Source organism: Boleophthalmus pectinirostris, unplaced genomic scaffold (assembly GCF_026225935.1).
Source record: "Boleophthalmus pectinirostris isolate CB_2022bp ecotype Guang Dong unplaced genomic scaffold, ASM2622593v1 HiC_scaffold_2826, whole genome shotgun sequence".
Taxonomy (NCBI): Eukaryota; Metazoa; Chordata; class Actinopteri; order Gobiiformes; family Gobiidae; genus Boleophthalmus; species Boleophthalmus pectinirostris.
This window is the reverse complement of record NW_026571291.1, coordinates 62070-78226: the sequence shown is the minus strand read 5'-3', so window position 1 is coordinate 78226 and position 16157 is coordinate 62070. Positions and strand designations below refer to the sequence as shown.

General features: G+C 39.2%; 2 protein-coding genes across 2 annotated transcripts in view; one reads left to right on the top strand and one right to left on the bottom strand.

Moving 5' to 3' along the window:
- The window catches only part of LOC110162432 (myosin-16-like), a 20109-nt gene extending 15817 nt beyond the window's left edge, over window positions 1–4292 (bottom strand). The window contains exons 1-4 of the mRNA XM_020927333.2: window positions 3795–4292; window positions 1516–1830; window positions 613–884; window positions 393–536 (exon numbers count right to left, since the gene is read on the bottom strand). Coding sequence (XP_020782992.2) covers window positions 393–536; window positions 613–822 — 354 coding nt within the window. The 5' untranslated portion in view covers window positions 823–884; window positions 1516–1830; window positions 3795–4292. The remainder of the gene's footprint in view (window positions 1–392; window positions 537–612; window positions 885–1515; window positions 1831–3794) is intronic.
- smurf1 (SMAD specific E3 ubiquitin protein ligase 1) lies at window positions 3478–16157 on the top strand. The gene is given in 19 exon segments (XM_020927165.2): window positions 3478–3747; window positions 8424–8462; window positions 9905–10013; window positions 10175–10308; window positions 10385–10450; window positions 10961–11036; window positions 11145–11356; window positions 11434–11518; window positions 12058–12204; window positions 12648–12870; window positions 12951–13054; window positions 13130–13244; window positions 13320–13332; window positions 13335–13497; window positions 13581–13718; window positions 13845–13965; window positions 14073–14274; window positions 14471–14546; window positions 14642–16157. Coding segments are annotated over 19 exon segments (2178 nt in total). The 5' UTR covers window positions 3478–3692; the 3' UTR covers window positions 14742–16157.

Here is a 16157-nt window from a genome sequence, read left to right as displayed (position 1 = left end):
GAAAGGAGAATATAATGGACTTGATGGTCGCTGTGCATGGTTAAATAAAGACCTGCTCCCCCATTTATAATCTTTCAACTGTGATGGAATATGTCTTTTTTGGGAATAATTTATCTTTGTCCATAACTTTCTATGTTTAGCTTTTCAGACAGTGTGAGTCACCTTAGATGAGAGGTTTTTCCTGAAATATGTCTTCATGTTAGATGTTATGAAGCTGACTAAATATGTTACCATCTTGACATCATACACTGGGCTTTTCATAGTATTTGCATTTCACTGGGCTTTGTTATAGCATAAACTGATTAAATAATATATTCAGGGATGTAATTGTATCTATAAAAAAAATTATGTATCACAACAAATTGTAGTACTAGCTTTTCTGGAACACTTACGTAGATCCTCATGCTGACGTAGCGGCTGCGCAGGTTTTCCATAACGCTGGCCTCATTGAGGAAAGTGAGGTTGGCCATGTCACTGGCCTGGTAGAACTTAGGAGGATTCATCTGGTGGACGTCTTCCTTTTTCACAACCACCGACTACAGAAGATCAAATACAATAATGAAATCAGACTAAAAAAGAAAATGTAAGAGGTTTGTGTGTGCGTTTCCTTACAGCGCCCTTGGATGTTTTGACAGTGACTTTATCTCCGTCTTCAGACTCAATCTCCCCAGACACAAACGCCTCCTTCTCGTCTTTGACCCAGCAGGAGCGCTTGATGTCATAGGGTAAATTCATGGCATCCAGGCGCTCCTTCTCAGAGGGCACTAGGAATGGCATGGGGTCCACATCATCCCCGCACTCCCCTTTGTATCCACCCGGCATGGCTGCTGCTGCCAAGGCACGCCAGACAAGTGAAAAACCTGCTCACACACTCCTCTGGACCACTGCATAAACATAAAAATAATAATAAAAAAAAAAATTATTGCATAATATTCATGGGTTTCTGCCTCCTGATGTAGGCAACATTTTCATTATTTTCACTGCTTCAAAGACACGATGTTTTGCTGTTACATAGCCTAGTTCATTTCTATGACAACAGTTCTAATTTTTCATCATTCTGAACCCTGTGGATACAAACCAATGAACAATCTTCTGTATTAAGTTTTAAATATCTTCTGTATTAAGTATTTACTTTTCATGTTAAACATTTCTAAATAGTAACTTGCTCCATTTACCAAACGTACTTTAATATCTGGGTATAAATAATGCATGATGCATTTAGGAAACATGCACAGAAACAAAGCAACCATTTGAAAAGTATTAATTATAAATAGATGAGCAGAAAGGTATAATGCTGTTGGTAATTTGTCCCAATTAATTATTTTTAGTTACGATTCACAGTAAAATGAGCAACAAATGAGCAACATCCCTATTAAAAGTGAATGACAACATCCCTTGTACAACAGTTCTATTAGACTTTCACAAAATAATAATTTGCTTCCTAATAAAAAAAAACAAAAAAATACTTGTTAAATATATTTGAATTAGTACCTGACATACATGTGTAAAACTCACCAAAGCAGGAGGCAGGCGTTCTCTTGGTCTATGACTACATACATTGATACTCGGCCTGTTATATATCAGAGCAGCTCCCTCCCGATATGGGCACAACTCTAAAACCAGCTACTGCCCAAAGGTCCCATCGCTTTGCTCTGCCTTGACAGCCATGGAACTGGGAATTCTTCAATCTGAGTCCGCTCCATTTAAGGTGTCCCTTGAAAGTCATCACCCGAGCAGAGGCCATCTCCTTTCCTCTCCCCATCACTCCTCTCCCATCCCGGATCCTGCAGGACAGCACACCTAGGGGCCTGTATGCATACTTCCTCATTGCTGAAAACAAATAGGAAATACACATGGATCAATGTTTTTACAGTCATATTTGGACATTGTTTATATATGGGTCACATCACATCATCTCAAACTCGTTCGAAAAGTTACTTTATGTTGTCAAAAACAGGACTGACCGTATTGATTTCTCTGAATAAAATTCTGCAACACTGATGACAAAAATCAGCTTGCCTATTGTTAATATATAAACATTTACACGTACCTCAATAATACCTGCTTGTTAACATAGAAATCAAAAGACAAAATCATTTAACGTTGCTAATGGTACCAAATCACCAAATGACTTCATGGATGTTAAATAAGTGCCTCCCACGGGCCTTGACTACGGTGGTCTGTATATGACTGGAATGATTTAAGTAGCCCACTCAGCTGGTCTCATGAGCTCCAACAGCACTTTGAATAACATGCACACAAATATAAACTAATCACATAATGAGACCAACAGTTGCCAGTGTGGAGCGCTCCCATCATCTGCCCCCAGTGGATGTCCACCCACCTGTGAAGTGTTGGCAAGTTTAAATATACAACAGTTTTATCTGAGAATCAAATATGAGCATGTGTAATCTCTTGTTCGTTTAAGGATTGGGAAGTAAAATTTAAATATATGTCTAATAGTGATAATGTAAGTATTTGAGAAAGGGATTTGACATTCATGCCATATCTAGTATTCCACTGTCTGGGTTTAGAATGACCAAAAACAGCTTCATTCCTTAGGACTGCATGGATTTACAGTGTCCAGTAAACAGGCTGTGTGAGAGAGAGGGTCTATTGTTCCTGCTGCTAATACTGCAGCCCTGGAGCTACTAACCCCAGCTCCAAATCCCTCTGGCCTTATCCCTGCCCTTACAACTTCTCTGATCTCTAGGCAACAGTGACACAGAGCAGGGTGCAGAAGAGTAGAATTACTTCTTGAAAATAGTTTATTCGTCCATATTAACAACACAGTAATTCCTGTAGCATTAAAAGTAACATACTCACTACTTTGAGCCATTGGTGGGATTTGATTCAGCCTAATGGAACCAACATCAGCTCTCATCTCATCAACCCAAAACATGCTACATAGATCTCCAGAACAGTTGACAGTCAAGGTTAGTTAAATACAATCAATCAATGAATCTGTCCAGGGACTACAGGTGGAAATTAGTACTGATGCTACAACCTGATGTACAATGCATCTCTCCTGTTAAGGTAAAAATGCAAAAATTTTGCGCTGTCCCTGTCTCAAATAAATAAATAAATAAAATAAAATAAATGAAGTCAGAGCTTCAATATCCCCTGTAGCAAGTGAAAAAGAAGTGAATAATAATAATAATAATAATAATGATAATAATAATTATTATTATTATTATGATGATGATGATGATGATGATGATGATGATTATGATTATTATTATTATTATTATTATTATTATTATTATTATTATTATTATTATTATTATTATTATTATTATTATTATTATTATTATTATTATTATTATTATTATTATTATTATTATTATTATCATCGTCTTTGACTTAAGTGACCATTTATAAATCAGTCGAGAGATAAATATTACAATTCCTACTTGTCGTGCACGCCCACGCTTTCCGGACACGAGCACGTAACCCTAGTCACGTTAAGAACATGACGTCAGTACGTGCTTGAGCCTGCCCGAAAATGTTCTCCCGTGTTGTTGGATTTCGAAGGAGCGCAGGACTTTACGATGAAATAATACACGTTTACCCCAGAGGAAAGCAACACCAGGCCGCATGATCGGACGCAGAAGTTCGTTCTGTTCCCACTAAGTTGTGAAACTTGTGGTTCGGGGGGACTCTAACTTTGGGGGGTCGTTTTCTGCGGAGTGATGTCGAATCCTGGGACTCGAAGGAACGGGTCCAGCATCAAAATCCGACTGACAGGTAAAAGCCACCGCGTTAGAAAGCGCTTACAGAGCATGTCCCCTTACCTTAAATATTATTCTGCAGGTTACTACATAGAAGTGGGTTTTATCTTTAAAGGCCATGGGCGAATGTGTCTTTGAACGATCGGGTCTGCTGTTTGCCTAAACATCCGGTTTTTGTGGCAAACACAGCACTAGCCTGTTAGCTTAGCTTCATGCTAACCAGACCAAATTAAGCTTATTCTCTTCTGTCCATCAGATATATTGCTGAATTTTGGATTTGGTTGCTGCTGTGTGATAGTTGTGCCAGTGGATATAGGGATCCCGGGCTTCTAGTTTTAACACTGTTGTGGAGTATTGTGAAATTGAAGTTAGCTTTTGACCGCTAAGGATTGCTACACCCATTTTCTGCTGCTGACCACTAGACGAACTCGCCTGACCTGAATGCGACGTGCGTGTCCTTTACCAGGGAATAAAAGTGAATGTCGAGCCGCATCTATGTGAATCAATGTGTCGCTGGGTTTGTTTTTGGCATGCTAGCACTGTGCCCTGTATTGATTGGCAGTCAGCCACTATGTCAGCTGAAACTACAGCGAGTGTCAGACTGTGTACTCCGAGAGCATCGCTGTGTGGATGATTACAAGTGGTCCTAACAGTCTCATGCTACTCTCTCACTCCCAAAACACAGCCATAACAAAAGACTGTACTGTAGCTAATGTATCCCTACTGGGCACGCAGCGGCCTCCTTTCACATGGAAATGACCACTCTTTGCCTCAGGACAGATACCTTGTCTTATCTTTTCCACAACCAAATGAGCATTACAAGTAACTTGGAGTGAGAGACTATTCTCTATCATGCCAGCTGTTTCTGGAGTATATAGAGTTTATATTACAGAACGTTTTACTAAATGTTTTTCCACTCAAAATGTTGAATATTTTTCAAGAAGCAGGAACATTTGTTACATGTTAACCTCAGATAAAAGGCACCACCATCCTCTTGGTGTTTGTTTATTCTCGTCCTGCTTAAGATATTTGTCAGGGTCATAAACTACAATTGCCTTCACAGACCTCACAGTTCCACTTCATTGGGTCAAGCAAAAACACACATACTGTACTCTGTTTGGCTATTGGAGTTCACCACGGTCAGTTTTGTGAGGTAGCCACATGTAGAAAGATTAATACAGCAAGTTTGGTTGAACAAAGTCAGACTTTAGAGTCTGGTCCAAGGGGTGCAAGCGGTTCTGTGAAGCACCTCATTATTTCAGTTCAGCTACAACCCGAGGTTATTGCCCTAATGCCCCGCCCCCACAGGTATGAGAGGAATCCTAATTGGGTGAGGAATGCACCATGAGCCAATGGCAGCACAATGCTGCTTGGCTGGCCGCGCTTTGTTTAGTCTGTCAGACCGAGGGGTTGTTTGGCCCCGATGAGGCGTGTGTCTGGGGCGGGGGCACACACAAAGGCCATGGAGAGCCCACTCCAGCTGACTCCCACCCACCAGCCCAGTCTGTACATATAGGCCACTGTTTATGCCACAATGAAAGGACGTGCCGCATTACAGTTTGAAATAGTTTACTCTAGATATATTCACCTGTTTTTGTTTCCACAGCTCCATGTGTCTTACCATATCAACATTTTTTATTAAAATATTACCTTTAATAGATATGGATTGGATTTTTTTGTTATATCCACTAATATTGCTGCTATGAGCTTATTGTAATTATTTTATATTTTATTGAATTTTGTAACACTAGCAACAAAATTTAAATAATTCCTTTGCTCTTTGGCTTTTTGTGCTGTAGTTTGTTGAAGGTTATTTGAGTGTATGCAGGAGGACTGGGCAAGCACTAGATAATAAAAACACAGGAAAAAAGTAGGTCAGCCCTTCTATAAAGGCACATTTTTGTCAACAATTTATTATGTTTTGAAGGTAGTTGTTGTTGAAAGAATTTGTGGATCAGTCTGAGCGATTGGATTAATTTGCTCACGATTGCTCCACGTGCCGCTCAGGGACTGGTGCCAAATACTTGGGTTACACTCCAAGTGCCCATGTGCTGACAGGCCAGGTCACTAGTCTGTAATCACACTGAAAGTAAGGTAATGGTCTGTAGGTATTTTAGGGGAATACAGTGAGGAAGAAGGAAGTGGGACAGATAAACAACCAAGATATGAAAGGTTGAATGAAGTGTGAGAAAAATGTCTGGAAATGAAGAAAGTGTGCATGCTTTAGGGGCTGAATAAGCAGTTGTAATCCTCTCAACCCTGGGCCATGTGCAGAGTCACATCTCAGAGACACACAACATACACATCTTTTACACACACATATATGCTCCATGCTGACAGGGACACAAATTATTTCACAATGTTGGTGATGGGGAAGTGCTTTGGTTTGTGTTTTGATGCCAGCACATGCAGGGTTACCAAGAAGCTGCATGTACCCTGCTGCTCAGGCTGTTTTTGTTTTGGAGTTCTCGTTCAGGAACATAAAAACATTAAAATCAAGCAAAAGACTGAAATATGGAACACTTAAACTTGCTTTTCAGACGATGTTTGTAAATCACATGTATAGAACAGGCAAGACTGCATGGAGACATAATGTTTTTGGTTTTGAAGATGACAAGATGTTAGCCAATTAGTTGCAGCCTTCGCATGCAAATTTGTAGTTTCTATATATTTGCGATTATCTTAAACTTAAAATGTTAACTTCATCCTGACTGAGATTTGAAAAGTTAGCTATATAGATAGATAATAGATAATGCATATTGTTAAACTGTGACTCCTATTTATTAGAAAAGAATTTAATTTAAGACATTCAAGATCAAATCAAATTGGTATCCGTAATGACATTTGTTGGATATTTCAGCTTTTTTTTCCCAAAATGTCCAAAAAGGAAAAAAAAAAACACAGAGCACTATTGATTTGACTGGGACATGTTTTGACTTTAAATTCCTTTGTGCTCCCTCATGATTAAACGAATAGCTGCACTCTTTCCTGCCTGCTCCCTCTCTCTTTTTCTCTCACAACACCAAGACAGAAGGAGCGGAAAAAGTGTCAGCAACCAGCGACAAGCCCCGACCTTGGCAGATTTTGGAATTTCCTGAAACTTTGTCACACGTTCAGCAGAGCTGGTCAAGAAAAAAAAAAAAAGGTTGTAATTAAAGGGTGTCCCCGGTCTGAGGCTGCAGTGAAAGAGACTGACTTCCTGTTGGGCTAGTTGAATGAGGCAAAGAAATGAAGAGGGCAAGAAGAAGAGACTGTGTGTGCCTGAATCACTACCACACAACCCTCAGATGGTCGGATATCCTGCTGCCATTCTTTATTGGTTGGTCACAGGAAATCGTCCCGGCTTCACCAGACAAGCCACGACTGACTGAATCATGACACATCGCCAGAGCACCTCAGGGCAGTGCTTTTGTTTTAGGCACCATGGCGATTCAATTAGGCACAGCGTGTACGGGTGTTAAAAAGCTCTTTGTTCTCCTCAGCCGTGACATCAATACCATTTTCTACCTGTAATGGTGCCCACATTGCCCCCATTGTTCATTCAACTCTGATGGAGAATATTTTTGTTTCCGTCACATGTTAATCTGCATTTTATGGCCCTTTCTATTGTAAATTATGTAAATTATGTCCTGTAGTAGTCTCCCGTGACTTGCGAAGTTAGTTCTCCTCACATATTGTGGAAAAAGGTAATATAAAATTTCCAATAGATCAACCAATCTGTTTTTTTTCATGGCCGATACCAATTGTTTAGAATACAGAGCCAACAATGGGTGATAAACTCAAAATTTAGTACAAACTCAACTACAACCCTTTTTTTTACCACAAACCTTTACAAGAGATGTGTATTACATTTAGTGCAGTTATTTGTTTAGTTGAGAGTGTTTTAAAATGCTTTGTGTGTTTTGTTTTTTTTTGGTTTTTTTTAGGCAACAAATTGACCAAAACATAATATCGGAGATTTAAGGCGAATACACTAAAAAGATTTTAAAAAATCTGTACGATATATCACCACGATATATTGTCCAACCGATATATCTGTCTATTTCTAATGTGGACATATACAATTTTTAGTTGGTGAAGGGCAGCTGAATCAATACATTACCATGAATATCTGTTGTGAATTTTATTAAATGTAAATTTGAATTACAAATAAACGTATCACTTATCAAATGATGATTCTCAGTTTCAGCCTTTTCAAGTCTCGTCAGAACCTAAGAACTAATCATTTGCATAGCACCTGTATGGAAATCTTTTGTTGTTTAAAAGCTGAGTTTGGATCCTTTTGAAATGACCTTCTTAGAATTGTGCTGGAAAACCTAGTAACCAAGACGTTGACAAATTGATATTTTGAGTAAATGATCTCAGTGGTGGTTGTATCATATGTTATTTTAAGTTGAAAAGTGATGACCAAAGTGACATGCGTCTGGCTTCTATCTCTATCTCTTGCACAATTATGTACAAAAAAAATGCATAGTATTCATTTTTTGTTCCCTGCTCTGTGTGCTGTGATCATGACTTTACCAGCGTCAGCAGCACTGTCCACTTGTATTCAAATATTAACCTCATAAGCAGAACTCATCCTACTCGTGAATATATTTTCTCGTACAGAAGAACAGTTGATCAGCCTACACTGTGTCATTTACATAGTAGTGCATTACATTTGGTTCATAATGATTTTTTTCTCTTTTGCAGTATTATGTGCCAAGAACCTCGCAAAGAAAGACTTTTTCCGTAAGTATTAATGTGTGTGAAAAAAGGCTTGTATTTTTTTTATTTAAATTCTTTTAAAGACAATACTCAAATACTTATCCACTTCAATCTATGGTCTATATCAGTGAGCCGGGGACCAGTACTGGGCCACACAGAAGGAATAAATAACTTGAATTATTCCACAAGCTAGAAAAGTAGTAAAAAACTGTCATCTTTGGGGACGATTATTATTATATTCACAAACTACCCCCGTTTTTGTGTTCGTCTTATCACTTTATTTTGTTGGATTTATCTGCCACACTGTAAAGGCCGGTCCATGAAAATACTGCCTGACATTAAACCAGGCCGTGGCACAAAAAAGGTTTGGGACCACTGGTCTAAATGAAATGCCCTCTGCTATTCATGCTTATTAAAATTTAATACATTTAAAAGAAGTTGTCACGTACTATAAAGGCGTATTTATGGACTCACTGATACTGGTATTGGATGTTGCAGATCCTGAAATATTTGCCAGATTCGCTTCGAAATATTGGGTCAGCCGATATCTTGGTTAGCCCTATATATTGATTTAATAGGTAGGGATGTAACAATAACCGAAATATCATGATATCGTATCGTCAAAGTTCTCACAATAATATCGAGGACCGTCACAATATATCGAATTACAAGTCTCTTTGTTTAAATTAAGAATTACGGTGCGGCAATAGCTAAAAAAAAAAAAAAAAAGACAGAGGAAACTACATAGACCATGATCCTTTGCTCCATTTCAGTGTTGACTACCAGAAGAAATAACAGTTCTAAGCACTTTTAAGACTTAGTTCTTTGGATTAAGTCTTGTCAAGGCATTTTAAGAGGAAAAAGTAGCATATTAGCCTCCATAAAATCACAATAAATATCGTACCGTGAGGTTCATACCATGATGATATTGTATCGTGAGACTTGGATATCATTACACTATTAGTAATAGTTTTTACTGTTTGTAGTTGGCCCAGGAAGTCTCGTAATATTTGAATTTTTATTTATACAAGCTCTTAGTTACTAACAGTGCATCTCTCGTCGTACTTTGTTTACAACAGCATTAGCAACATACTATATTAAACACAGAAACAATGCCTAAAAATCAACCAGTTGCTACTAAAATAAAACAGAACAAACAACATGTAGCATTTCATTGGTTGCTCTTATTCCACTGTAATCAAACATGGCCAAAAAATTTAATACCTGTTTGTGTGTACGTTTTCTGTAACAAACTGCTGTTGCCTTTCTGTGCCATAATTGCACCCCATCAGCCGCAATGATTGACCCACAACCTCTTGTTTGTGTTTGTTTGCCTGAATCAATGTTAGACTCAGGCATTACACGTGAACTAATGGGTTATTTTTAAGTGCGCTCTCATCCCGTTGCGCTGTCCTTGTGTGTCAGTGGGCACGTGTCAATTTGAATTCTGTTTCGTGCGTCCGCAGGTCTGCCAGATCCGTTTGCAAAAGTGGTAGTGGATGGATCAGGTCAATGCCACTCCACAGATACAGTCAAGAGCACATTGGACCCCAAATGGAACCAGCACTATGACTTGTAAGTCCCCGCCCCTCCTAAAACAACTATTACTAGTACTTACAAATGCGTTTTTTCACTGTACTCCTTTGTGAATAAACCTGACATGCTTGTTTAAAGGGGATTAAGTGTGGAATGGATGACACCAATGTTAAAAAATATATAAAATGGTTGTTTTTCAGATATATTGGCAAAACAGATTCCATCACCATCAGCATATGGAACCACAAAAAGATCCATAAACGACAAGGGGCCGGTTTCTTGGGATGCATACGACTTTTATCTAACGCCATCAGTCGGCTAAAAGACACAGGATGTAAGTGAAGTCAAACCAGAAAAATAAGGTGGACTCCAATAATTTTCATTACATCTTATCTCTGCTGTGTCTCCAGACCAGCGTTTGGATTTATGTAAACTCAACCCCTCTGACAGTGATGCAGTGCGAGGGCAGATCGTAGGTAAGTCCTGACATGCAGATGTATTCCCTTGGCTCTCCTCTTTGCCATGACAGTATCCCACTGAATTATCTGCTCGACTGTTCCACTCCTATGTGAGGAACCCTTCATCATTTCTACTCTTTTCAGCACAAAACATAAACCCAATTATGCTAGTTGTCAAAGGTCAGTGTTGAATGCATCTCAGAATTCAATTTATATGATAATTATTCCCAAAAGTATAACAGTATTGTTCACAGATGTGTAAAGGACTTAAAATGTGAAGGCACATAATTTCCAGAAGACTACTGCGTGAAATGTAGCACTCCATGTGGTTTACGTTTTGACATCTTACAAATTGGACAATAAGCCTTAAAGTCTCCCACTGTGCTTTGTGCTATGGCAATGTCACTTATTTCTTATTATTTATTAATGCTTTTTTCCACCATGTAAATCTCCAACATGTGATTCTGATATCAAGATTGTGTTATAAATTTGCACATTTTCATAAATCGTAATTTATCTGTTTTCTAGTGAGCTTACAGACCCGAGACCGCATCGGCAGTGGTGGCCCAGTTGTGGACTGCAGAGGACTTTTGGAAAATGATGGGTGAGTGAAGCTTTCTATGCATTTTAATAATAAATTTTGGTTCATATTGTATTCTGATCAAAAACATCCGAAATCATAAGCTAATCTGTCCTGTTGTGCTGTGTGCAGACCTATGTTTGAGGGCTGTTTCAGTGAAGAGCCCCTGCCCTATTCTGATCCTACGGGAGCAGCGGGAGGTGGGAACTGTCGCCTGGACTCGCCCAGTCAAGAGAACCGGCTCCAGCCGCAGCGAATCAGAGGGCAGGAGTCTAGAGGCCATGCCCACACGCCTCAGAACAGGCCGCACGGACACCAACCACCTGACCTGCCTGAAGGATACGGTCAGTCTGAACAGCAACGAAATCATTTTCAATATGACTTCATGTTACTGAACAACTTTTAATCATGTCTTTAACAGAACAACGAACAACAGTACAAGGCCAGGTCTATTTCCTTCACACGCAAACTGGCGTCAGCACATGGCACGACCCTCGAATACCCAGGTGAATATCACCATGTGGACAGAAAATTTCACTTGTTACTAAGGTAGCCTGTTATAGAGAACCATACTGTAGAGTAGGGTAAAGTTTCCAAACTTTCGTCTTTTCTACATCTGAACTAATCCATCCTCCTGTCTCAGTGTGATGCCTATTTTTACTATGAATGCTGAAAGGCCTTTTTGTTTGTAAAAAGGCAATTTAATCAACATAGATGCATTTTAGCAGCGAAGGATCTAAACTGCTTTCCTTTGAACTAATAACTACTTTTCCAATATCTACATTGTGTTTACATTTTTAGGTCATATATTGAAAGATTAGGGAGAATTGGCAACCACACTGCATTATAAAGCTTGAAGTTAAACTTTTCTGCTCTGATTACCTGAGCAGGCTTGGTTAGAATGTCATGTGAGAGGCTCAGATCACACAGTATGTAGGATCTGGCCTAGACAAAAACTGGTCCGCCTCAGGGCTCACCAGATTAATTTGGGTGAAAGTGGAATAGATTACTTGATGGACTGCTGACTAAAGTCTGCTCTTGTCAGGGATCTGGCCAGTGTGAGCTGTGAGGAGCTTGGCCCGCTGCCAGTGGGCTGGGAGGTCAGGAGCACTGTGTCTGGGCGTATTTATTTTGTGGACCATAACAACCGAACCACGCAATTCACAGATCCCCGTCTTCACAATATCATCAGGTATAACCTTCTGTGTGGGTAGTACAAAATATTGAACAATCTACTGTACAATGAACCTGACTGAGCTTTAAGTGACTCATACTTACTTTGTAGACCCACACATGAACCAGTAATATAGTTTTCAAAAATATACTGCCTGTGTGTATCTGCTTTAAAAAAAAGGTTAAGTTTAATGATGGGTGTAAGTCTTAAGTTAGTTTAGCACTGTAAGAGAGCTAAAATGTAAGGTCTTGATTTGGACTCTTGACTTGTACTAGTCCTAGTAAAAGTGAGGCCTGAGTATGACTTGAAAAACAACCCTGTCATTCACAACCTAAACGACTGTCTACGCACTCATAACTATGGAGCCACCTTGTAGCTTCAACCCAGCATCATGAGTTGATATTTATTTATTCGATATTGTGCATGATCAGCCTTATTGACTGTCTGTATTCCTTCATCAGCCAACAATCACAGCAAGTCAAAGAGCCATCACAGGCTCCTCAGATGGAAGTGGGGGGTGAAGAGGGGAGTGGGGGAGTAGGGGGCGGTGGAGAAGGAGATGTGGCTGCCCGATATGAAAGAGACTTGGTCCATAAGTTAAAGCTGCTCCGACATGAGCTGTCCTTGCAGCAACCTCAAGCTGGCCACTGTCGCATTGAAGTATCCAGAGAAGAGATATTTGAGGTGAGTTAGAGCTTTGTGCAAATTCACTGAAATGAGAGATGTGTGTTTTGAAATACACAGTGATTTGTTTGTGGTTCTAGGAGTCATATCGGCAGATCATGAAAATGCGCCCTAAAGACCTTAAAAAGAGGCTGATGGTCAAATTCAGAGGGGAAGAAGGCCTGGACTATGGGGGGGTTGCCAGGTCAGTAGCAATGTGGATATTTCAGTTGTAGTGGTGAGATGAAAAGTGCTTACATTCACACTTTGATTTCTCTAGGGAATGGTTATACCTTCTGTGTCATGAAATGCTGAACCCCTATTACGGCCTGTTCCAATATTCTACAGACAACATCTACACACTACAAATCAACCCTGACTCCTCCATTAACCCTGTAAGGCTATAAAGAAATAAAACAAGGACTGAAAGAGTTGTTTTGTCCACCAATCAAATGTTTTTATTTCCTTAGGACCACCTATCATATTTCATTTTGTGGGTCGAGTTATGGGTCTAGCAGTTTTCCATGGCCACTACATCAATGGCAGTTTTACCCTGCCATTTTATAAACAGCTGCTTGGAAAACCCATCCAGCTCAGTGATTTGGAGACAACTGACCCAGAGCTCCACAAAAGCCTTGTCTGGATATTGTAAGTACTTAAAAACATTAGGACAGTGAAATTTCAAAATTTAATTAAAACTAATGTTGTCTGTCTGTGTGATCTGTGCACAGAGAGAATGATATCACTTCGGTTCTTGACCACACATTCTGCGTGGAACACAATGCCTTTGGGAAATTCCTGCAACATGAACTGAAGCCCAATGGCCGCAATATTCCAGTTACTGAAGAGAACAAAAAAGAATATGTCAGGTATCAGAAAGTCTTGGCTTAGATGTTGTTAACTATTCTTCCTCTTTACGTCACTGTCACCGTTATATTTTAAATGCATTAAATTTAAGGAATTGAATTGTGACCAAATAAATATGTAATTTTCAGACTTTATGTCAACTGGAGGTTTATGCGTGGAATTGAGGCACAGTTTTTAGCTCTACAGAAGGGATTTGGTGAACTCATCCCCCAGCATCTCCTCAAACCCTTTGACCATAAAGAACTGGAGGTAGGAACTGTGTTTCATACAATTTCACATTACAACTTCATACATACATTCAACATATTATCATTCTTTTTACGATTTTTTTTTTTCTCTCTGCATTTTCTTTTCAGCTGATCATTGGTGGTTTGAGTAAGATTGACCTTACAGATTGGAAGACCAATACTCGGCTCAAGCACTGTACAAGTGAAAGCAACGTGGTGCGGTGGTTCTGGCAGGCAGTAGAGGCCTTCAGTGAAGAGAGGAGAGGGCGCCTCCTGCAGTTTGTGACCGGATCAACGCGAGTCCCCTTACAGGGGTTCAAAGCCCTGCAGGGTGGGTCAGCCACTGACATAAAGCCAGCACACACACACACACACACACACACACATCACATTAACCTTTTAAACACATTGCATGGCATTAAATTAACATTTAAACCTGGTAATAGTAACCTACTGTTTTAATATGTTATTCTGTTTGGTAAGGCAGAGCAGTGATAACTAGAATGTATGTTTGTAAGGCTCTACAGGTTCTGCAGGACCAAGGCTTTTTACCATCCATTTGATAGATGCCAATACAGAAAACCTGCCCAAGGCTCACACATGGTATGATTACTTTGAAAACATTACATGAATGAAGCACTAATGAATTTGTTTTTTATAGATTTTTTTTTTTACTGACTGTTGTGATCTCTGTTTAGTTTTAACAGAATAGACATCCCTCCCTATGAGACGTATGAGAAACTCTATGAGAAACTCCTAACAGCTGTGGAGGAAACCTGTGGCTTTGCTGTGGAGTGAAAATCCACAACTAAAACCAATAGACTGTCACACTTGAGCTTGCACTTGCACACAATGATTTGACATTTGACCTTTTAACACAATATTGTGTATACAGTAGTATACCAAGCAGCCAAGCATTACAAGAACACACAGTGTCTTGCCGCCTCTTGACCACCGAACTGTTGGGGCTAAAGGAGGAAGCACAGCAAAAGCAGAAAATATGTAAAAAGAAAAAAGTATTTTAAAGATTTTTCCTATGTTTTGGAGAAGCATTTTTATCATTCAATTTTAACAAACTATGATGTCATGTCTTCAGAATGTCTAGCACCACAACAAATGTGACTGCAGTCACACTTGATGCACTGAATCACATCAGCAAACTCACAAACAAGCCTGCAAACTCAAACCAGGAAGAACAAGGAAGACGCGCTTTTGTCTGACAAGCTGATGGACTGACTTGTATTCATACTTCATGTTTAACCACTGGTGTGTCCTGGACGTCTGTTACGTATGTGTGCATGACGGTCTCTGTCTGAGACGTGTTTGCGTGTTTGTCTGGCATGGCACCCCTTTATTCTGTAAAAATGATCAAACGCCTGCTTCTTTATTTAGTTGGCTCTTTGATTCCTCCGTTTGTATCTGCCACCACTCTCCTCCACTCTTATTTTATTATTTATTATAATTACTGACCAAGCTGCTATATGCTCAAGCCAGAGCTCACACTAATCTCATCAACCCATATTCCCGATTCATAGGGGCTATTTACACAAGTAATCCACATAGTGGGTTTATTGAATATTGTTACTTTTTTAACAGATTAAAAGCAGAGAAATTCTCTCAAGTATATGGAAACTGAAAGTGTGTTGTTTTGAATACCTTGTTACATTTATTGAAGTGTCTTGGAAATCACCTTCCCAGCTCACATTTTTAAACGTACGTTTTATGACACATTGGTATTCTGGATAGGTCAACTGTCACAAATGGGATATTCTTTTTCTCTAATGAAATAAAGGAGGCTAAATATGTTTTTTATTTTCGTTGTATATGTGACGTGTACAATAAAATATCATATGCTTTATATAGTTTTCCTTTGCCCAGTTTGAACCTTCCTGCCTGTCTTTTCCTCCTTGCTTGAATGTTAAAGAGGGACCCTTTATAACAGGCATACCCCTATGATCTATGAATGAACAAAGTTGCTTTACAGTTGTTGATTTTCCTTTAAATGAAACGTAATACCTATTAAGAGAGTGATGGTGAAATGGTGGGATCTGGTGTAGATTGAAGATCAAGGACTGTTACCGCAGTATTTCAGTCTGCATTTTCTAGGTTCTCAGTTCACTGTGTAATGGATGCAAGAGCATTGTAACTTACTATGTACTAAACATTTATGAAAATACTATGTAAATAAGATTATATTAAAATAAATTAAATCAA